This window comes from Colletotrichum aenigma, assembly GCF_013390185.1.
Source record: "Colletotrichum aenigma strain Cg56 chromosome Unknown KSG_Cg56_contig04, whole genome shotgun sequence".
NCBI lineage: Eukaryota > Fungi > Ascomycota > Sordariomycetes > Glomerellales > Glomerellaceae > Colletotrichum > Colletotrichum aenigma.
The window spans coordinates 6325040-6347581 of NW_023500910.1; the positions used below are offsets into that span (position 1 = coordinate 6325040).

The 22542-nt window shown below is 51.4% G+C and overlaps 8 protein-coding genes across 8 annotated transcripts; 3 read left to right on the forward strand and 5 right to left on the reverse strand.

The window, feature by feature from the left end:
- Positions 1 to 3692: 3692 nt before the first annotated feature.
- Positions 3693 to 5061, reverse strand: CGCA056_v007530 (Secondary metabolism regulator LAE1; the record flags this gene model as incomplete). Its single annotated transcript, XM_037322778.1, has 5 exons — positions 3693 to 3732; positions 3781 to 4338; positions 4388 to 4461; positions 4517 to 4792; positions 4852 to 5061. The coding sequence occupies 5 exons, from the start codon at positions 5059 to 5061 to the stop codon at positions 3693 to 3695; spliced, it is 1158 nt and encodes a 385-aa protein (XP_037180284.1).
- A 743-nt stretch (positions 5062 to 5804) lies between these two features.
- Positions 5805 to 7559, forward strand: sdnE-3 (Cytochrome P450 monooxygenase sdnE; the record flags this gene model as incomplete). The annotated part of the gene is made up of 5 exons (XM_037322779.1): positions 5805 to 6015; positions 6077 to 6930; positions 6983 to 7090; positions 7148 to 7314; positions 7376 to 7559. The coding sequence occupies 5 exons, from the start codon at positions 5805 to 5807 to the stop codon at positions 7557 to 7559; spliced, it is 1524 nt and encodes a 507-aa protein (XP_037180285.1).
- Positions 7560 to 8088: 529 nt separating this feature from the next.
- pgaX-1-0 (Exopolygalacturonase X-1) lies at positions 8089 to 9824 on the forward strand (the record flags this gene model as incomplete). The annotated part of the gene is made up of 7 exons (XM_037322780.1): positions 8089 to 8622; positions 8690 to 8770; positions 8823 to 8885; positions 8937 to 9033; positions 9083 to 9432; positions 9499 to 9600; positions 9675 to 9824. The coding sequence occupies 7 exons, from the start codon at positions 8089 to 8091 to the stop codon at positions 9822 to 9824; spliced, it is 1377 nt and encodes a 458-aa protein (XP_037180282.1).
- Positions 9825 to 12567: 2743 nt separating this feature from the next.
- CGCA056_v007533 (uncharacterized protein) lies at positions 12568 to 13381 on the reverse strand (the record flags this gene model as incomplete). Its single annotated transcript, XM_037322781.1, has 3 exons — positions 12568 to 12570; positions 12623 to 12890; positions 12939 to 13381. 3 exons carry the CDS (start codon positions 13379 to 13381, stop codon positions 12568 to 12570), a joined length of 714 nt encoding a protein of 237 aa, XP_037180283.1.
- A 700-nt stretch (positions 13382 to 14081) lies between these two features.
- On the reverse strand, positions 14082 to 15455 carry CGCA056_v007534 (uncharacterized protein; the record flags this gene model as incomplete). Its single annotated transcript, XM_037322782.1, has 1 exon — positions 14082 to 15455. The coding sequence occupies one exon, from the start codon at positions 15453 to 15455 to the stop codon at positions 14082 to 14084; it is 1374 nt and encodes a 457-aa protein (XP_037180288.1).
- A 2437-nt stretch (positions 15456 to 17892) lies between these two features.
- CGCA056_v007535 (putative triosephosphate isomerase) lies at positions 17893 to 18669 on the reverse strand (the record flags this gene model as incomplete). The annotated part of the gene is made up of 1 exon (XM_037322783.1): positions 17893 to 18669. The coding sequence occupies one exon, from the start codon at positions 18667 to 18669 to the stop codon at positions 17893 to 17895; it is 777 nt and encodes a 258-aa protein (XP_037180289.1).
- Positions 18670 to 19585: 916 nt separating this feature from the next.
- CGCA056_v007536 (putative ribose 5-phosphate isomerase) lies at positions 19586 to 20113 on the reverse strand (the record flags this gene model as incomplete). Its single annotated transcript, XM_037322784.1, has 2 exons — positions 19586 to 20011; positions 20066 to 20113. The coding sequence occupies 2 exons, from the start codon at positions 20111 to 20113 to the stop codon at positions 19586 to 19588; spliced, it is 474 nt and encodes a 157-aa protein (XP_037180286.1).
- Positions 20114 to 20679: 566 nt separating this feature from the next.
- Positions 20680 to 22461, forward strand: DAK-0 (Dihydroxyacetone kinase; the record flags this gene model as incomplete). The annotated part of the gene is made up of 1 exon (XM_037322785.1): positions 20680 to 22461. The coding sequence occupies one exon, from the start codon at positions 20680 to 20682 to the stop codon at positions 22459 to 22461; it is 1782 nt and encodes a 593-aa protein (XP_037180287.1).
- Positions 22462 to 22542: the final 81 nt, after the last annotated feature.

Genomic DNA, 22542 nt, shown 5'->3' on the forward strand with positions numbered 1-22542 from the left:
ATCGCAGAATGTTGACTGGCAGAAAATCATGTGGGCACACTTGCGAGCTTATGACACCACGCTGTCGGTCTCCCGTTGGCCAGCCTTGATGGCCCACATGTTGTCTTTGCAGCTGGCCCGGATGTGTCAGGCGTAAGCTGTGCAACATCGATGCTTCGGCTATGGGGTAGTAGGGGTGTCAAAACAAGGTTAGTCGCGTCTTGGTTGTGTCTTTCGCCCAGTGCGCTTCGTGCCTTGAGGGGTGTGTCGCGCTGCAGTAATACTTGCAGCCCGTTCGTGGGGAGTCGCGCGTTCGTGTGTGCCTTACTGCATAGCAAGTCTGGCGATAGAACGTGTGAGTTGGTTGTGCCTTGGCAGGCAGCCAGCAGGCAGTGCGGGCACTACGCCAACGTGAGATGGATGAGGAAGCTAGTCAGGCCGCGGACCACAGCCTGCTTGAAGCTTCGTTGTGAATAAGAAGACGAGCTTTTGCACTTTCTCTTTTCTTTCGTGGCTTTCAGACTGGTGTTCATCCATGTGTCAATCTGTCCCGCCTCTGCGTTGGCCCAGTTCGTCGCTTCGTTTTTGCCTTTCGGTACCTGACTTAAGAGAGACGGCGGCTCATCAGCCAACCTGATGTGATTTCGTCAGCATGCATATCTACCCTACTCCGATCTCGCAGCCCATCGGCGGCCTCCTCGGTCTTGCTGCCCGACAACAGGACGAGGAAGGCGTTCACGTGATTACACAAACCATTCAACGGCCGGCAACCACCTTTCTCACATACGTCACGCTCGGCCCCGGTGACCCCACTCCGGTCCCCGGCGCTGACATCCCGGAAACACCGGTCGCCACAACCCCGACGGCGAAGGCGCCGCCCCCGAGCCGGGGAAGCGGGTCTCTATCAAGCGCCCAAATTGGCGCCATCTTGGGCGGCATCGTCGGCGTCGTTACCATCCTTTTGATCGTCTGTTATTGCCTCATGAATCGTCGCCCGAAACCAAGACCTTCATCATACACTGGCATGTACGACGATGAAACAACGACTACATATTCTGAGTACTCAGTCAAAACGCCGCCGCCGCGACCACCGCCTCCTGCGTTTTTCCCTTGGAACAGAAGGCCCGCCAGAAGACCTCGTCGCCAACCGGTGCCTTATCCGCCTTATCCTACGGCGCCGGCCCGGCCGCCATTCACAGTGAATGAGCATGAGCCCTGGGTTGTAAACGAGCATGGTCCTAGACGGACGCAGAAGAAGGGCTGGCAGGAGCCTGCCGTCAAATTCGCACCGAAGAGACCAAGGGTTAAAGTCAACGGTCCTCCACGTACAGAGCGGCCACCGCCAAATCCGTATTACCAAGCACGGTGGACTCAACCTAACCGCTGAGACTTGGCTCTGGTCCTTTCAATACGTTACGCTGGCTTCATGCTAGCGAATGGTTTCGCGACCCGATTATCAGGGCTTTCAAGACTGTTCTGTCATCGGATTCAGCACAGTGATGGCTGATCTTTGTTCCTTGCGGTGGATCTTTTTTGAAGTTATGGTTGCTTGGGCCAGCGAGTCCAATGGATACAAGAGATTGATTTGAGTGTTTGAGACTAGAAGAGCAGCCAAACAGGTGATTTCTTTTGTCTGTGACTGATACCCAACTCCAAGAATCGAATTTCCCATTTGTCGTGCCGTTTAACGGCAACGAGGCCTTGGACTACGGTATGCCCGGAAACAAGGACTGTCTGATGTCTTTTAATCGCTTAATAAAATAAAATAAACATCATAGCTAAATTTTTGCAGTAACGTCCCACACCCACTTTTGCCCACCCCCCACATTTGGCCACCCCATTTTTGATGCCCTCACATTTATACACATCAACTTCAACCAATATTTATATGTATTATGATGCCACGACGATGCAACTTTCGCTGTCACTAGGGTTTTCAGACTCGCTGGATTCATCTGTGCTACTTTCAAGTTCGCCCGCCTCGATTTGAGCCCTCCGAATGGCCTCAATATCGGCAAACTTCGAATTTGGGCTCATTCTGACCTTCTTCCGTTTCCTGGCCCTACTGGCATCAACCTCTGCCTGCAGTGCCTCAATCTTTCGCTGGGCTACTGCCAATTGGTATGCCTTCTCATCAAAGCCCTTTTGAACCTTCCGAAAAAGCAGGCGCTGCGTATGCTCATCGGTATCCAGCTTACTGAACAGGCTGAACTGATCCTGAAGCTCATCCCTCTTCTTAGGGGTTGACCAAGGGACTGCTGATGTATCTGCCGCCCATTTTTCGCTTGCTTTGCCATCAGAGAGCCCTTTGCAGACCTGACCAGCTGGTTTGGCAGGGGTTGAAGTGTTCTCAAGCAGCAGAGGGCTCATGAGGGGTCTAGCCATACTGACAGGCCACAAACCAGTCCATTTCCGGCCACTGATGATGTTTTTGCTTGTCAGGGCTGCCTTACGCGCCTTGCCATAGCATATAACGAAATTTCTCTTGCCCACAACTGTACCAGCATCCTATTCAGCCAGTAATCCAAGCTCCTTCTTGTATGCTGCCTTGAGGGGCCCAAAAACCGACTGATCGAGTGGCTGAAGGACGTGTGACGTGTGTGCTGGCAAGAACAGTAGATATATCTTGTTCCTGAAGCATGTATACATAAAAGCAGTAGTCTCATGGCTTCTATGACCATCCAAGATCAATAATCTGACCTCTGAGGGGTCCCCTGGCTGGGTTGAAGGGATAAAGACCTCTGTTAACCACTTGACAGCTGTAGAGTCTGAAGTCCACCCGTTTTCTGTAGCTGTGAACTTCCAGGATTCATATGGCGTCAGATCTAGAGGGAACCACTGCTGCTGGACATTCTTGCCCTTATATATAATAAGTGGAGGCAGTGCCTTGCCAGTTGCAGAGATACACTCGATCAGAGATGTCCAAGCACGCGATCCAGGCTGTTTCTTGCGGATAGAACGAGTTTCTGATGATCCAAGAACAAGCCCATTTGATCCTCTACCTTCTAGGATACCAGTCTCATCCATATTGTATCGATTGTAGGCCTTGATGGCCATGATCTCAGGTATGGCGAGGTGCTTGAACCATTGCCTGATTACATTAGTTGAAGCTCCATTGATACGCTGGGAATCGATTGCTATGCTTCTTTGGACCCTTACAGATGGGTTTCTCTTAATAAAAGACTGTACCCAGTTCTTTCCAAGAGGCTGGGAGTCTCCATGGACCTGTAGGATGCGTTCAGCAAAGTCCTTGAGTTGTTGATGAGTTGGAGGTAGGCCTAAGGCAGCCTGAATTCGAACCCATTCAGCCAAATGGCTTTCCTGGCCTGCAGAGAGTCTTTGCAGATCAGAAAAGGCTATATCCCTTGCCTGATGACCCTTCATACGATTTTTCAGCGTCGATCGTGGTATACCCCGTTCAAATGCAGCTTTTTTAACGCTAGTACCGTGTGCGATAGCTTCAAGAGCCTGGTTAATGTCATCTTCGGTATATTGAGGCATCTTGATCAAAAGAAGATATATACGAAAGATGAGGGCGATTGGATTAAAATTGGTGAAGTTGTGGAAGGTTGAAGTTGGTGGTCATCATGGCGGTGAGGCATTTTTGGGGTGGCCAAATGTGGGGGGTGGCCAAAAGTGGGTGTGGGACGTTATGCCTATATCCCCATGTCTTTCATTAAGAACTGTGATCGGTCTTGTCTGTTCCTTAAAGCTTATGCGGCAGTTAAAGGTTTCTTTCCGGTGACGAAGGCGCTTTTTTGGTCAGCGTCGTATCAGTGTAATCAAGCAAGGAAGCCTTACGTGCAGGTGTATAAGTGTATCTTATCCGACTTCAGCTCTTCTCTCACCAGAGCCAGTAAAACCTGAACTTCTTCGTTCTTCCAGTTACCGGCTCGGGTAAACAAGGCAAGAGTGTACGCTTCCAAGGCCATCTCCAGGAACTGGACTCTGAACCACCGGCCAATTTCCTTCAACTCCCGGTCTTTGGGCCAAGTATCCATGGGGACGACTCTCTGCATGTAACTCACGTTCTGAAAGCCTTCACCTTTTAGCATGTCAGGAAGTGCAGGGGCAATGTCAAAACCCAGCGGAGCGCTCAGCTTCCTGAACTCGCTAAGCCACTGCCATGTTGCCGAGTCCCCCTTGAGAGTGTCGTCCTCGCAGAAGAAGTTGGCTCTGCCTTCCGATATCTCGATGCTACCTCCAGGCTTAACGTGTTCATAGCATTGGTGGATGAGAGCAGGCCAGTTTTGAACCGCTCCAGCAAGAGTGCGGGCATGGATGAAATCAAAACGGTTCTTGGGGAACGTCCACTCTAGGGTGGCGTCGTCAATCTCGAAGCGCACATTTGGTGGAACCCTATCGACATGAGACAGGAGATCCAGCTATCGACAGCGCCGCAACTCACCAAATTGGTTGAATTGGACTCAAGTCCGTTCCAGTGACCTCTGCTGAAGGGAAAGCATCGCCAATCTCAATAGCCTGGGATTTTCGAGTTAGTAAAACTGTGGGATTTCCGGTGTCTTGAGAGACAAACCCAAATGCCCGTGCCGGTACCAATATCGAGGATCTTTTGAGGATTATCCAAGTGAGTTGCACAAAGCTCGCCTTTAAGAGTCAACAAGAAGACATGATGTGTCATGTCAAGGCGTTCCTGCTCGGTTTCATCGTTGGGCAACAGATACTGTCCAGCTCGGTATGCGTGGTACCGACGCCCATTTTCATATTCGTAGTCAAAGATCGAAGATGTCACACTCGAGGTATCGGAAACGTCACTGGCATAGTTGGAAGCGGTGTCGCTACCAAGATCAGACTGCGAAGTGAAACTCGTCAGTTTGGTCGCAACCCTAATTAGGAGTAAAAATAGCACACTTCAGCTTCTAACTCAGGATGAGTGTCTTCTGCTTCGACAGCTTCATCTGTTCCAGCAGCTCCAGCAGCTCCAGCAGGGGACCCGGATCCTGAAGCTTGCGGTGGCGATCCCGGGGAGCGTGTGCCGGCACGGGACCCCGCCGACTTGATTGACTTCGGGGAGCCGGCGGCGTCGGTGGCCCGTAAGGGTTCGTCTGTTGTGGAGGTCATGATCGAATGAGCCGGATACCCAAATGCTGCTAAATGGCCGTTCAGTAGCTCAACTGGACGACATGCAACTTGTCGATCTTGGCCAGTAAATTCAACAGCCTGGCTCAGGTAAAGGGCAAAAACAGTACGCAGCTACTGACATTCACAACAAGTGGCAAGGAGGGGGAAATGCTGGCTTCGTGGGGACATGAGATCAGGGAGGTGACATCGTTTTCTGGCGGTCTTCGGGGCCGAAAGGATAAACGGGGCTCGCCATGTGGCGTCAGGGAACACGACACGCAGATAACGCTTGTGATGATTGGATGACGACTGCTGACTGGCCATCAGTTTCCTCCAGGAAGGGCATTGGATCGTCGAGCGGGATCAAAATGGTGATGGGAAGTCGTCTGCTGAATGCTCCCTCCGTCACTCGTGCTCTTGCCAATTGCAACCAATCGACATGCTGAGAGCGTCTAAGAAGGTTTTGTTCTGCTCCACGCTGAACCCTGCTAGCGTTATCGATCGAGAGGAATCAGGAATGGCGGCTCGATAGCGTCTTGCAAGTCACATGGTACTTGAACGATGGCGTTTTCACCGCTGGAATTCAATGATTTTTCGCGGGGTCAGGCCATCCCTCAAGCAGGTAGCGGGGTGATCGACACCAGGTCTTGGACTGTTCAAAGTCTCACTGGTTACCCTGCCAGGACAGTGATCCAGTATCCTGCAGCATTCCTTGCCTGTCAGATTTGGACCACAATCGGAAGATGATGGATTGGAGCGTGATTCTCCTCCTGTTTGGAGCTGGTCCTCTGCTGGTTCTCACTATCAGCGCGATTCGAAGGGTCTTCCTTTCACCACTATCCAACTTTCCAGGGACCAAACTTGCGGCATTGACGTTATGGAATGAGTTCTACTGGGACGTGGTTAAGCGAGGGACATTCATCTGGCGCATCGAGGACATGCACAAGAAATACGGTCAGTAGAAGAACCCCCTAAAGCCCCCTGAGTCATTGTGTCACCTTCTGACACTGCACAGGGCCCATTGTCAGAATCAACCCATACGAGCTGCACATCGTTGACCCTGAGTTCTACGATGAACTTTACTCATCCAATAGGAAGTCCGACAAGTATCGGTGGTGGACCAATCTCGCCGGTGCGGACGGCAGCTCGTTTTCAACTGTGCCGCATGATCTGCATCGGCGGCGCCGCGGGGCTCTGAACCCATTCTTCTCGGTCCGCTCCGTGACCCAACTGGAGCCGCTAATTCGGTCCAAGGTGGAGAAGCTCTCGGCGAGGTTTGGGGAGATCGCGCAGACGGGCGAAGTGGTCCGTCTTGATGCCGCGTTCATGGCGCTGACGATGGACATCATATGCGATTACGCCTTTGCTAATGATCGGAAGTATCTGGACGAATCTGACTTCAAACTGATATGGAAAGAGACCATCATCGGGGCGTTTGAAGGCGGGGCTGTTGGTCGGCAATTCCCTTGGATGTTGCCGGTCATGAAAAGGCTGCCCTTGTCAACTGTTTCTGCGATGAACCCGTCAGTTGGCCATCTGCTTCGCTGGCAAGCGGGTGTTAAACAACAGATTGAGCCAATTTTAGACGGAAAGGATAGCCAGCCAGGGGCTGCTTCGAGAACCATCTTTCATATGCTGCGCGACAGCGATTTGCCTTCAGAAGAGAAGACCTTGCAGAGGTTGTGCGACGAGGCGGAGATTTTGACTGGCGCAGGGTCTGAGACAACAGCCCAAACCCTTACTCGAATCCTCTTTTATCTCAAATCTGTGCCCGATACACTGAAGAGGCTACGAGACGAAATTGACGCGGCGATGCCAAGTGCAACGGAGATTCTATGTTGGGCTGACTTACAGAAGCTCCCTTGTCTGGTGGGTTTCCTATCGTGCTAGTAAAATGCCTCGTCTCCAATTGACTCTCCAGACCTCTGTTATTCGCGAGGGACTTCGACTTTCATATGGAGTTACGACCCGTCTCCCACGCATTGCCCACCACGACATCCAGCATGGGGAACATGTCATTCCGACAGGGGTATGTTACTGCCCCGGATCAGCGCATCTGTCCCGCCAACCACTGATTGCATCGCAGACACCCGTATCAGAGACCCCATATTTCGTCTTGATGCATCCATCAGTTTTCCCGGAGCCTCAGACTTTTAAGCCCGAGAGGTGGTTGGAAGCGGAGAAACAAGGCAAGAGGCTAGACAAGTACCTCGTATCATTCGGAAAAGGCAGTCGACAGTGTCTTGGCATAAAGTAAGCCGAACCCTTCCATGACAAACATCTTCGCAGGAGTTTCCACTGACAGCGCTCTCAGTCTTGCCTATGCTGAGTTGTATCTTGCCACGGCGACGGTCGTTCGTAGATTCGATTGGGAAATGTTTGAAACAACACTCGACGACGTTGTTTGCAAACACGACTTCTTCGTTGCAGTCGGGGATCTCAACACCAAGGGCGTGCGAGCAACTCTTTCACACCGACAAACCCACAAAGAAGCATGATCCCGGTAGCTTGGGAAGGATGCTTCATGAACACCCCTCAACACTAACTTCGGCTCATCAAGCGGAAAACCCTCAGTGGGCACATACTTATCCATACCCCCTCAGTAATCTTCTCCGCATCTCACTCCCCCATCGCGCGGGGTTGGACATGCGGGGCCGCGTGGTCCCAGAATTCAGCCGCAGGGCATTTTAACCAGTTCGACCAACAGTCAGAACGGGGGAGCAGGTCGCCGTGGGCGGAAGATTGAGCAGGAAAGATTGCCCCTGGCTCCGCGAGAATTTTCACCGACAGAACCGAACAACCTTTACATGACCCCACAAATCTTCCGCGTATCGTTGCGCTGAACATTAACAGATGATGTTATGATTCTCTGGGCGTGGTACCTTACCTAAACCTAATTAGAGTTGGATAATTTCCGAGTAATTGTTATATATGAAGATGGAAACTTCAGACGAATAATGAGCGATGCGTGGTGGTCGTCGCGTTGTTCACCTCAATCTCCCCATCTGTTGCTGAACGGTTCTAGCCATGCGTTCTCTTGCACTGAGCCTTCTGGCCGCGGCCTCTGCCCTGCTACCGGTATCTTCCGCCGCATCAGTTGCCTCGCCGAAGCCGACCCTTCCCGAACGTCCTCATGTTGTGCCAGCTCCCTACAACACCGGACGGGACATGCCTCACTCTCCTCCCAGAGAGAAGGGCCGGTACTGCTACGTCAAGCCTGGCTGCGGAGAGAAGCGAGACGATGCGCCCAAGATCTTGGACGCCTTCAAGAAGTGCAACGATGGTGGCACCGTTGTCTTCGACAAGTCCTACCTCATCGGCTCGCCCCTGGATCTCACCTTCTTGAAGCACATTGACGTGGTCATCACCGGGTCCATTGAGTTCAACGATGACCCTTATTACTGGGCCGAAAACAGCTTCAAGTTCGCCTTCCAGAACCAGTCAGTCTTCTGGAAGCTTGGAGGAGAGGACATCAACATCTACGGTGATTTGAGCAATGATCAGTCTGTCATTGATGGTCGTGGCCAAGCTTACTGGGTCGCGATCCAGACGAACAGCAGTGTAAGTAGTTGCTTGAAGTATGGCGAATTATTTCAGTAGTCATTTGGCTGACTTTGTTCTGTCCTAGCTTCTGAGGCCCATGTTGTTCTCTTTCGAGGGAGTGAAGGGAGCCACGATGTCCCACCTTCGCATGCGCAATCCGCCGAACGTAAGATCTCAAACGATGTTCTCTCTTAAACACTAATGACTGACGTATGCAGTGGTTCAACCTGATTGCGAACAGTACTGATGTTCTCATCAGCAACATGGATCTGAGAGCAGAGGTTTGTGGCAAACCTTTCACAGTTCTATCTGCGTTTCTGACATCCATACAGAGCACAAACGGCACCAAGATCGCCAACTCAGACGGATGGGACACGTATCGCTCCGACCGAGTTGTCATCCAGGACTCGTACATCATCAACACCGACGGTGGGTTCTCAGGTTACTGCAATTTGGGGACGCGACTGATCTTCTCTAGACTGCGTGTCTTTCAAGCCGAACAGCACGAACGTTATCATCCAGAACCTTGACTGCACCGGGTCACACGGCATCAGCGTTGGATCTCTCGGCCAATACAAGGGCGAGACCGATATTGTCGAGAACCTCTACATCTACAACATCACCATGGCTGACGCTAGCGATGCTGCTCGCATCAAGGTTTGGCCAGGAATTGAGTCATCCTTCCAGACTCTCCTCAACGGAGGTGGTGGTCTCGGTCGTGTGAGGAACGTTACGTATGATCTGTTCAAGAACATCAACAATGATCGTGCCATTACAATCACCCAATGCTATGGCCAGAAGAACCAGACTCTTTGCGAAGAGCACCCGGTAAGCTTCATTTACTTGCATTGACGTATGCTTGAAGTTACGTGCTAACCCAGGATTTCTCCAAAGGCCAACCTGACCATCACCGATATCACGCTCAAGAACATTTACGGCACGACCTCAGCAAAGCTTGACCCCCAGGCCGGGACATTAGTTTGCAGTGCCCCAGACGTAAGTTAACCCAGATCATTGAGCATTTACATCACAGTCTCGGATAGGCACTGACTTAATACCTGATCATGCAGCGTTGCAGCAACATTCGCGCCGAAAACGTCACAGTCACCGTGCCGAGCGGAAAGCCTCCTGTGTATGAGTGCAAGAATTTGGATAACAACCTCCTGCAAATCAACTGCACCTCCGGAACAGATGGAGAGAGAGACAATACCAATGGATGAAGGTTACATCTCTTCAGATCGGTTCACGTTCTGATAGCCATGTGTTGCAGCACAAGAATAAAAGCGGTACCACATAACCTGTCGTTAAACTAAAGCGTCAAGCTTTCGGTACCAATAATCCAGTTGAGAAAGATCGTCCTTGACTTCGTCCTCCCTGCTCGTTTGATCTTGGGTCTGGAGACACACACCCAACATCTCAATGTTCTGAATCTCGTCTTCGCTGAGTCGGTGATCCTGAAGCTCGCGGAGCACAGTACCCATTCGTTCTGACCAATATGTTTGCATCAACGTGGTCAGAGAAGATCCCATTTTGGCAAACTCTTTCTCAAACTCTTCAATCAGAGCCTCTAGCCTGTGGAGTTCCAAAGCGTCCTCATCCCTTATCTCAAGTCTGTTTTCTATATCGTGTGTCTGAACACTCAACTCACCGTACTCATGGTAGCTGCGGCAGCACGTGTGTGCTAAAGGCAGCAGTTCAAACGTGCATGCCCGCAAACAAGCTAAGCTAAATACTACTGAGTCCATTTTTATTGACTCAACTTTGGCTGTAATTCTGCAGATATTTTCAGCTGTTGACTGGAGATGCGCTGGTGATTTATGTTGGTCGGTGGGAATGATCCGGCGGAACAGTCTCATCCACGTACCCGTAAATGGGTTGCATCCTCCTCTTGAACAACCACAGACACATGCATCAAGATACCAGTGTTCACACATAGATCTAAATATCGTCTTGAATGCTTGCGCAGTCGTTGACTCAAACAATCCAATCATGTGTGCGGACAGGTCGTGCGCGACGACATGCCCTTCAACTGTCTTCGGAATACGAAGATGGAGCTTTGCTCCATGTTGAATCAACCAAGCTACATATCCGGGGTTGAACGCATACGCTATCGGGGTGTAGCCGCTTGAGTCTGGCAAGTCTACATCATAGAAACCATGTCGATAGAATGTTTCTGCCACCGGCGCTGCGTCTAAACGATAACAAGCCAGACTGAGATAGACTGACCATAGTTCGTCTTTCATAGATTCTGGATGGGTTGCCAGCGGACGCGGAACAACATGTCCCCTTCGTTTGAGTGCGGTAATCACACTGCCTGTGTGGTGGTCCAGGACTTTGGAGCACCGGAGGTCCCATTTCTCAATTTCTTCAGGCGCCAAAAGCAGAAGAGCGAACTCTTTCAACTCCTGTCTTGCATCCTTAAGGCGCCCAATGACCATTTCGCGAGCTCTTTTGGATGCGTGTAGTACGGAAACCATCCAAAGAATTCCGCTTGTGGCTTTAGCAATACATTCAACGTCAGAGCTCATAATGAGCCGAAGTCCATTCGTACATGAGCAGTCACTCTGGCACAAAGTTGATCGCTCACTGGTACAAATACGACCACTCCAAAACAATGCATAGTCCAGCGTGAGGGCGTCGCCGGATGCATCAAACACTCCTCTGCCAAATCTATCGAGCACAAGCCTGAAGCCCTCCGGCCAGGCCAGTAGATGATTCAGAGAGGTATTGCCGAACGCATCGAGTGTAGCCAACTCCGACAAAGACATGTTACAATCTAAGGCGTGTTTTAAGGCTGGCACATTGCGCCGGACTATTGCTTCTGATGGATGCCCCTCGTACACTAGATATCATTAGCTGTCATCTCCGGGTATACAATTTCGCAATTCTGGCGGATATTTCTAGCTCTCCAGCTACCCAGACGGGTAGTGGTCATAGTAGATTGTAGGTAGAAGCGAGGATAGGGGTAGTGTGAGGAATAGATATTGGAACGACAGGGACGACAGGGATAGAGAACTCATTAGAATGAAACAGAATGTTGGACCAAATATAAGTAGGTCTCCGCCCAGATAGCCAGATTCCTGATGTATCATCTGGAACATTTCTAGAAAAGCATATCTTACATTCGGCATACTTCGGAGATGTACCAACTATTTTTGCGTGGATATTCAGGAAGAACCAGTTAGGCAAACCTCTTCTCCGCTGTTGAATATCGGGACTGAACAGGCCATCATCTGGGCAGAGCATCTGTACGGTCTCTGGCATTGGAGTTTGGGGGAAGAACATCGACCCAAAGGCGGCTTGGAAGGGGTAACTACGAATATATCAGTGCTCTGCGCCTCCAAGCCTAAGGTAGTGTTCGAAGTACCTACACTCCACGTCGGTCCGGGCGATCCCGCGGGACACCAGCCATGGCCAAAAACTTCAAAATCTCGTTTCGCGGCATTTTCGAATTAGTGTTGACTTGTATCATCAGCACATCATGTAGTAACGTCCTCCCGTTGCTGTCCATGTCAAACGGTGATGAAGTCCTGGAGCTGAAGCTGGCCTGGATGGTCTTGATGGCACGCCGCATCAGGCTATGGGAATTCCTTCCGCTCCACTTCCTCTCATTGAAAGCTTGACCGAGCACATGGATGGCTTCTCGAGCAGGACTGGTATTTCGTATAGAGAAATACGTAAATGACGGCGATATCGAGAAGCCACCCGTACCAAGAATAGTGGAAGTCGTGATGGTTACCGCTACTGAAACGAGCCCTCGAAACAGGCCTGTAGAGACCCCGGCGGTCCATTTATTTTGCCCATCAATGCAGACACTTAATGGACATCCAGGGACATGAGGCCTTTTGTCGACTACCTCTTTCACCAGAAGGGTTGGCCCAGACCGCCAAACCTTACGATTCAGGCGGCGTCGAGTATCGCAATTACAGTGAAAGCTCGTATAGACGTCCTCTGCTTCGTCATCTACTTTACCGTCAGAAGATGTATTCTTTTGAAACAGTGGGCGATTCGGTTTAACGTCGATGGTTCTTGACCAGACGGTTCTAAGCACATCCGGCTTTGATATCAATCTCTGTATGGTCAACAAAGTGTCAGAGTTCGAAGATGCCAGCGCTTCTACTGTAGACTTCAGCTCGTCCATGTCGTTCTGAATCGCCAGATCATGGCTTCTGTTTTGCTGAATACTCCGGGCGAAGTCAGTCTTGATATTGAGCAGCATCGTGTTTGCCATTGATGTCTCTTCGTGAATTTGGCGGACGGAGACTTGCGTGGCCATTGATATTTCCCTGTGTTGTGTTAGCAGTGACAATGTTAATTGACCACAGGTTTCATACAACTCCATTACTTGCATCGCTGACTGAAGGGCAATGTTTATTGCTTGGAGTCTCTTGTCCAGTGAAATCAACTGGTCCCTGCGGAAAGGGTAAAATAGCTGTTTCTTCTGATCGCGGAACTTGTGGCTGGCTGGCGTCTCAGATGATGAAGACGAGTCCTGAACTAGAACCTTGCCCATGAATGAATCAAGCTGTAATATTTGGGCACCGGCAGCTTTCAGCGCTCCATCCAGGGCTATTGTGCTTGGAACGGACGACGTCGGAAGATTATCTTTGAGCGTACCGATCTGGGTTAAAAGCAATTGAAATGATCTCCGATACCGAATGGTTGATTCAACTTCCTCTTTGCGGCACTGGACTCCTTCGATGTATGCACTGATAGCCGAGCTCACTTGGATGACGAGGGAAACAACTCCAACGACTGTTCCGAGCACCTCCGCCATGGCATGTATGGTTTCGTGATTGACAGATAGACGTATGCTCGAAGGTGCGGTCCTGTTGGGTTGGGTGCTACGATTGACCTTCACGCGCACCCACTTTGCATTCAACGGAGGATGTCACCTCCATCAACACGGTCGCGATTCAGGCACTGAAAGATGTGAAGGGAAAAAGAGGGAAGGAGTAAGGGGATGGTCTGCTCGTTCCCATCATGATCAGGCTGGCGAATGAGATCGATCAACGTGTCGGGCGGCTTATCCTGCCTCGGTGACGGATCTAGGTGCGGCGCAGTACATGCACTTTAGACAATTCAGTCCACTTGTCACTGCCTAATTGCAGTGCAACACTTTCCGACCACGCGACTTTCTCAATGGATGTCGCCATGTGGGGCCGTCAAAGCACGGGACGCGAATGCGAAGATGTTTTTATCTCGATCTCGGCAACCCCGTTCACATTGTGCGGGGTGAATGCGAAAACCCCCACTTGCTTCTGTTATTCGTATCCTCCCACCGGCACTGTCAGATGTCAGGTGTGCATTCAAATATGTTCAGGATTGGACACTTGGAGGATCTGAGGCTGGGATGTTCATGTACATTGTATGAAGAAGATAACTATTTACATTGACAGTGGGTGGATTCACGATCGACGACGGACGAGCCAGCGCTTGCAGTCCATTACTGCATTCCATTCGCACCTGCAATCCCCTTAATACTCTCTGCACCACGCTAGCTCACCGAGTTTCAGCAGAGGTCCGAGATAAGACACAGGAAGGACAAGGCCGCCGTTCATCCAGTCGCAGAGAGTGCCCCATGACTTATCGTTGTTGCAGTTGGTGAATTGCTTGTTGGCTGTCCTGGACTCGGTGACGGTAGTTTGGCCGTCGTAGGCATACTCGCACCATCCATGCGATGCCAAGCACGTCACCTTGCTGGTGCCGTCGAAGCTGGGGTCTCTGCCTTGGCAGTCTTCAACCTTGAAGATCTCGCTCAGGTTGGCCCAGCTCTTGTCATGGATCTTGTTCAACACATCGACGTAGTCGTTCTTCCACTCCTTGGGGTTGTGGAGTGCGTAAGAGCTGCCCGTGTCGGGATCAATCCAGAATTGGTAACAGTTGCCCGCGGGGCCAAGTCCGGGGCATGAGATGTGGCCGTTCGTCTGGGGTGCAAAATCAAGCGCGTTCACATCAGTTGAGCGGGCAGAGACGATGCCGTTCGCTTTTAGGGCCTGTGAGAGGACGAAAAGTTGTAGATCGTGATAAAGCTCGGTGGCTTGAAGGTTCAAGCTGGTGACAGCACGTTGGCTGAAACCACCGGGCTCAGTGGCAGCAATAAAGAGGGTGCTGTTGTGCTGAAGCTCCTTCAGCGCGTTCTCAAGGCTACCTTGGTAGTCAATGACAAGCTGGGCGAGCTCGCTACCGATCTTGCCGAGCGTAATGAAGCGAGAGTTGGAAGAGCCGGAAACCGAACTCATGAAGAACGAGCTCATGCCGGTGACAACAGCCATGCCCGTAGCAACACCAGCCAAAAGGGGGTTCGCGAAAGCACCGACGGCGGCCATCCAAAACCCGCCGGAGATGGAAGTCCACAATAGAGTGCTCGGAACCTGTGGGTCGGTAGACGGGGAAACGGTAGCAACGATATCCCCGATTGTGTCGGCAGCGAGCGAATGTCCGTTCCAGAGGGCCTCTGAAAACTGGTTAAAGAACTGCGAAATTGCGTAGATGTTCCAAAGAGTGTAAAATTGCTGAGGAGAGTAGTAGTTGGCAGCAACACCAGCAGTTTCGAAAGCCCCGCAAGTGTCTCGAGTGAGTGTGTCGCACGTTCGGCCGCCGTATCCATTGAAGGCCAGAAAACATTGGGCGAAGCCCAAGTTATCGCAGTCAGCCTTCGTGCCGTTTTCGACAATCCACTTCGTGATGTAGTCGGTTACATTCAGTTGCGCCCAGCATTCGGGCTTGAGTCCCGTCTCTGAGTCTGGAGAGCAGTCCAACGTCTGGCGGGTCACGAGGATGTCGTCTGGAGAGATGGCGGCGACTGCAGCGACCAGCAGTCCGACGGTGAGAAACGATCGGAATACCATTGCAATAAAAGGCAATAACTGAAAACGCAAAAAGCAAAAAAAGAGTGACGATTGTAAATGAGAGTCAGGCCTGGTTCCTTGTCTACCACTTCATGAGAATCTGGGGTTGGGTGCTCATTGAGATTTGTACTCTACGACGATGTCTAAGTTTACCAGTTAAGGTGACGTCAGGTGAGTCTGTCACCGTATGTACCGAAAGATAAGCCTTTCATTATTTTGACTCAGGAGCATAGATTTGATCTGCATTTTCAGCGCGTTTTTTATATGAAGGAGCACGGCTTTAAAGCATGCCAATATGGGGCTGAGCCAGGTCATTGACTCGGAGCGCACCCACCACAATTCCGGCTCCACCGACGCCGACTTCAACGCCGGCAGAGGGATCGAGACAACACCGCAAAAAAGGGATCAATCGACCGGGCCCGCCCTCAAAGTTGCGGGTAGAATCTGCTTTGCTCAGACAAAAATAGTCTTTGCGACACGGCACGCATGCACTCCATTTCACCATCACTTGGCGAACTGACGAAAAGAGTCAAAAGGCTTCCTCCACTGATCACGAGGTGGGAAAATCATTTGCCGTCGGATAGTCTTGTTGAGCGATTGATTCGTTTCTCTTGAACTCTAGGCCGAAATTCCGCTGACTTAATATCCAGCGCCGTGGTTGATCCTTCATCGCCGAGAAGTTCATCACGTGGAAGATATAACAACATCTAATAACACAATGCTTAGCAAAGCTTTGACAGTGACAGAGCTGGGATGGACGTAGAAAAGGTGTGATTGAGTCTCAATTAGACGTTCGGCAATTGAAAATCGATTCCCGCGGCATGCGGAAGAGAGGATGCGCATGTCACCCGCTGGTTGAGACGGACCGAGAAAAGCCCATTGTTGAGGAGTTAAGCCAAGCAACGAATCATAATGCCAGCTACAAACACGTTTTCTAATTGCCAGGGTATCCCAGGGAGGCTATGAACACCGTGTGTGGTGGGTTGCAACGCATCACCACCGCTGCCAATAACACCTGGAATTATTACAGACTGAAAAGCAACAGTTGTCAACTTGCTATCGAGCGCATTGGATGTTGGAGCAACCGGCACAGTTCTTTTCCCCCCTAAAAGTGTCTCTCGCAAGGCTGATCCCGTGTTTTGACAGGTCGGAAGGCTAAGCTAGCGCCTTGAAAGTTGAAATCGAGATCATTTACCTACAGGTATGGAGGTACCCACAGAACAACATCGTCATGAGCGATTAATATATTGAGTCTGACTCTCTGCTGACCGCCATGAGACTACTCATGGATATCCAACGCTGGTGGCCCATTCGCTGGCTGCATCATTATTGAGACATGGCCAATGGTACAGATGCACTGAGACATCGAGTTGAAGTCCTCTGTTGTAAGTTGAGCTGCCGAGGACACAAAGTCCGACTTGGTTACTCTGAACTAGTCATGCAGCGACGGAGATCGGTCATCTTCCGATGAGACATCATGGGCCTTCATTGAGACGGCAGAGTCGCGTCTCATTCTGTTCACAGCGACCTAGAGGCCCGTTTAAATACAAAGAGTCACGCTGCACTCTCAGCGTTGGGGATCCCACTGTAGGCGGCCGCTCCCGGCTGCTGTTAAAAATACCTTTCCCCCGCGGGAAAGACCGAATCAGATCTGACCTACGTCGAGAATCATCCATCACATTTACGCCCTCCCCTGCCGTCAAAGTGGCGGTGGATTTCTGACATGGCAAAAGTAACTTGTCGTATCACCGACAGAGACGCTGAGGCTTTTGAGATGCAACGTCTAGTGCCGAAAGGAACAGTGGCATTGACGGCGTCTCCGGTAGAAAGCTGAAATTTTGCTTTGAGTAAAATATACCTACCTTCAAGACTTATCTGGGACTGGCAGTAGTCCTCCTCAATTGTCTTTGTGATGCAGGCCTCGACTTCATGAACAAAAGATTTATAGGTTACTCAAAACCACTTCAACGCAAATGCGTACACAACTTGGTCGGACTGCATTGTTTACCAAAACGCTTGCGATGAGCCTCACGAACCCTACTTGAAAACGCCGTGCCGATGGCGTTTAGGTGCTCTCGTCGATTGCCGTCTACCCCTCCAGTCGTTAGTTAGGTGGAGAAACAGCCTCACGAGACCGGTTTTCAAACGCAGGGAAAACCCGAGTCCGACGTCAAAATAGGAGTATCATATGAATATGTCAAATATCACAATTCCATCTGCGTTGGCGACGGAAAGTGCGGCACGGGTTTCTGGGCAGCAGGGGGGTTGAGTCGTGGCGTGTCTTGAACACACCATTCCAGCCGATAACGACTTATTAAATACGACCAGCGGCATTGGGATGAACAGTCACGGAGAGCTTATTTTGCCTTTAATATGTTTCGAATTTTCGTTTAATAGGAGCATGTCATCTTCTCCTTATTATCGCATGCCCCCCACCTCATGCTTTGAAGCTGGCGACCTCTGATATCGTCTTCATGAATCGAGTAGCATCATGCCCGAACCTGCCGAGGAACAAGCCATCCACAGCCTCTCCAAGCTTCTCAAATAGCCCGGGTCCAGCACTGCCACCGTAAATCACTCTAGTAGATCCTGTCCTTTTCTTCATGCTCTCATATGATCTGATGCCTTTCACCACAGAGATGACGTGGTCCTCGCTGGCAGGTTGGTCAGCACCAATAGCCCAGACCGGCTCGTATGCGATGATGACTTCCGCAGAATCAGGGATATCAGCCAAGGCTTGATCAACTTGAGTTTGGCACTCATCAAGTGCAACTTGCACATCTCCCCTCGCCTTCTCTCCGATGCAAATCAGCGGGGCCATGCCATTTCTGCTCGCAGCCGCTGCCTTTTTGGCGGTGATCTGGTCGTCTTCACCGAATATCCTCCTTCTCTCTGCATGTCCAACCTCGACTATTGACACCCCAGCCTCGCTCAACACCGAGGGGCTGACCTCTCCGGTGTAGGCGCCGAAGTCTTCCCAGTGGCAGTCCTGCGCGCCAAGCCGGATCGGCACGGGAGAGGATTTTAGTAGTTGGCTGACAGGATAGATGGAGACAAAGTCGGGGATGAGAAAGATGTCGACATTTTCGAAGGTACTTGCAGGAAGAGAGCTGAGTTGAGATTTAACTTCTTTGGTGAAGTCGATGGTACGTCGGAGAGGGAAGTATGCCTTGGTTGAGAGGCCAATCAGCCTCCGTTGTGGTGATGCAGTCATGATTGATATGGGTATGAGTTTGTTGATAGGTATTCAGATCAAGTACCGCTGAAGCCATTCGGAAGCGTCCATCGCATGAAAATGATCCTTCCATACCTAAATAGCGGTGCCGCGGAAAATCGGGGGGTTCTCCGCGCCGGCGAGCTCGAGCGGAGTCACGGCGCATGGACTTGCGGAAAAGCCCACTTGGGATGTCCAACTGTGCGGGCCAATCGTCCGACCCGCGTATCCGCCCGCAGCCAGGTTACTGGGTACCGCTGTCAGCTATTTTGTGTTCTGACATAATGGAAACTGGATGAAAGCAACATGACAGATGAAGCTTGCTGGGATTTTCTCCGGAACACTTGATTGTGTTTCATCGATCTCATCCATTACCTAAGTGATTAATAAACTCAATAGGTTAATTCATGATGATGCAAGTTGCGGCTGAACACCTTGCATTGACTTCGTTCTGACGCTTGGTAGCTCTCATCTCCTCCGTGTACTTTCTTTGCAAATTCTTTTCGCGTCTTCTGATTCACTAATGATACCTTTGCGGAAATTGAGAGATGTGTTGTGCTGCTCACTACCGTGTCACCGCACGTATTCACGCCCGCCGAACTATTACAGTAGTTCAAGATAAATCTTCCCTTCTAAAACTGAGAGCTGGTCAGATTACTCTGGTTGCCATTTCTGACTGGAACAAGCAATGGTTTAAATGCTTTTACACCTTTGTCAATGCGGTGAAATTTCTCACTGAGTGCCTTGTTTGAAACGAGGTTCCTCAGTACTATGATTAGCTTATTGAAGGAAACACGTGTGACGCAGTGTTCGCGATATCTTGTGGCATCACTGTCGTGGCATCAGGGCTACATGAAAGTTGAGAGCGCATGTTGAACTGGGAAATGACTTTGAATTTTCTACTTTTGGTCATAATCTAGGCTTCCAGACTGTTGATAACCTGCACCTTTGCAGCACTGCCGCTCTTAGGGTCAAACTCGTAACTCAGCCACTCCTTCGCGAGTCGTCTGGCAAGCTCCTGACCAATCACTCTCTCGCCCATACACAGAACCTGGGCATCATTGCTCAGAATAGAGCGCTCTACACTGAAGCTGTCGTGTGCTGTTACGGCTCGGATGCCCTTGACCTTGTTGGCGGCGATGGCCATGCCGAGTCCAGTGCCGCAGATCAGAAGGGCACGATCGGCCTTGCCGTCAGCGACCATCTGTGCAGCGGCGGCGGCTCTGTGAGGGTACGCAGTCTTGTCGGTGCCCTCGTGGCTACCAACATCCTCGACAAATTCTACCCTGGCATCCTTCTCAAAGTCTGCCTTGATCGTGTCTTTGTACTTGATGCCGGCCTCCTGTTCTGAGGGGTTAGCGGGGTCTCATACCACGAAGGATACGGTTTCTCTTACGTCGCAGCCGACGACAATGCGGTACTTCTGGCCCGGGTTGCTGCCCATTTTGATATGTTTTGATGATTCCGAGTGTAATAAGATAGGCAGGAGTGTGATGGGCGATGATAGTGCAAGATGCAGTTGTTCCTTGCTTGTACTGTCGATGATTTCCCAACGATGTTTCATCCAAGACGGGATTGGGAGCTGTTTTGAAGCAGGAGAGGCAAAACGCGTCACCTGGCTGGTCGGATAATCGCACACCAGACCCGACGTGGCGGAAGAGCGGAAAATCGGCAGTTGAAGGGGACCACACACATGCCTGCACAGAGTAGCAGTATGAATCACACTTGCGGAAGTGTGAAGACGGGGTAGGCCAACCCCAGCTGATCTCTCATTGCGGAAATCCGGGGTGCAGCAGGCCGATTGCCCGCTAGATCCCTTGTTCACAACCGACCCCCGCACAGCCCTTATGATATTACCCACCCGTCATCCTACATTTTGTCCCAAGTTCAGTCCGAACGAACTCCTGTCAGGTCATTCCATCTCCAATCCATCTGGTCATCTTTCAGATCATCTCAAAGCTTCCCCCTATTGCCAAATTCACACTTCCCTCACCCTAGACATCAGACACCATGTCAGACCGTCACATCTTCCAGTCCGCAGATGGACTGGTCGACAAGTGTCTCAGAGGTCTCATCGCCTACAACCCCTCTTTGGGTCTTGACGCCTCCAACCGCGTCGTCTTCGATACAACTTACGACAAGTCCAACATCAGCATCATCTCTGGCGGAGGATCAGGTCATGAGCCAGCGTGGTCCGGCTACGTTGGAAAGAACATGCTTGCTGCCTCCGTCGCCGGTGACATCTTCGCCAGCCCTTCAGCAAAGCAGATCTTGGCCGGCATTGAGGCTGTCCCTTCAGACGTTGGCACTCTCCTCGTTGTCACGAACTACACTGGTGACTGCCTTCACTTCGGACTCGCCAGCGAGAAGGCCAGGAGTAAGGGACACAACTGCCGCATTATCATCTGCGGCGACGACGTCTCGGTTGGCAAGAAGAAGGGCAGCTTGGTTGGCAGACGTGGTCTTGCTGGCCAGCTCGGTGTTCTCAAGGTCACATGCGGCGCTGCCGGTGTAAAGGCCGGCTCCTTCGATGAGATCTACCAACTTGGTGTTGCGGTTGAGAATGAGATCGTCTCCATCGCAGCTACCCTCGACCACTGCCACGTTCCTGGACGTACCGAACACGCCCAGCTCAAGGCTGACGAGCTGGAGATCGGCACTGGTCCTCACAACGAGCCTGGCTACAAGAAGCTTTCCCCAAGGCCATCCCCTCAAGACCTGGTCGACCAGCTCTTGGAGTACTGCTTGAAGGAGGACGACCCCGAGCGATCCTATGTCAAGTTCACTCCCGGCGATGAGACCATCCTTCTGGTCAGCAACTTCGGCGGCATCTCCTACCTGGAGCAGGGTGCGCTGGTTGACGAAGTCCTCCAGCAGTTGGAGCAGAAGTGGAACGTCAAGCCAGTCAGAGTGTTCGCTGGTCCCCTCGAGACATCACTCAATGCGCCTGCATTCTCACTGTCCCTCATGAACATCACAGCAGCCTCGAAGAAGTGCTCCTTCTCAGCTGAGCAGATCAAGGAGTTTGTCGACATCAAGACCAACACCCACTGGGAGTCCATGGCCGGAGCCCAGACCGTACGACGCGATCGCAAGTCCCAAATCGTTCACGCAGCCCCCGAAGAACCCAAGACGATCGATGCGAACAGCGACGTGAAGATGGACCCCGCGATCCTGAAGTCCATGCTGCGTGCGGCTTGCTCTGCAGTGATCGACGCCGAACCCGACATTACAAAGTGGGACATGATCATGGGGGATGGAGACTGTGGAGAAACCCTCCAGACTGGCGCGTCACACCTCTTGGAGGCACTGGACAAGAAGGGCGTCGCCGATGGCGGCTCTATTGTCGCTGTCTTGCATGAGCTGGAAGACATTGTCGAGAGCAAGATGGGTGGCACACTGGGCGGCATCCTGGGCATATTCTTTGTGTCCCTGTGCAACTCCGTCAAGGAGAACGCGCCCCTTGCCAAGTCCAAGGGCATCCTGTCTGTCTGGCAATTGGCCCTCGCTTCCGCGCTGGAGCACCTCAGTCACTACACCCCCGCGAAGGTGGGCGACCGCACAGTCCTCGACGTCCTGATCCCCTTCGTGGAGAGCATCAGGAACGGAGGCTTCGACTCCGCCGTCCAGGCGGCTGTCGACGGCGCGGAGGCAACTAGAACCGCAAAGGCAAAGCTCGGTCGGGCGACGTACGTTGGAAGCACGACGGAAAATGGAGGTGCCCAACCCCCCGACCCCGGCGCGTGGGGTGCGATGGTGGCAATCAGGGGTTTGCAGACTGGCTTGGCGTAATTGGTACGCAACTCGGATATTCAAAAGTATTAGCGATTAATAGAGTAAGATTCCTCTACTTTTGTGCCTCCCTCTCAACAA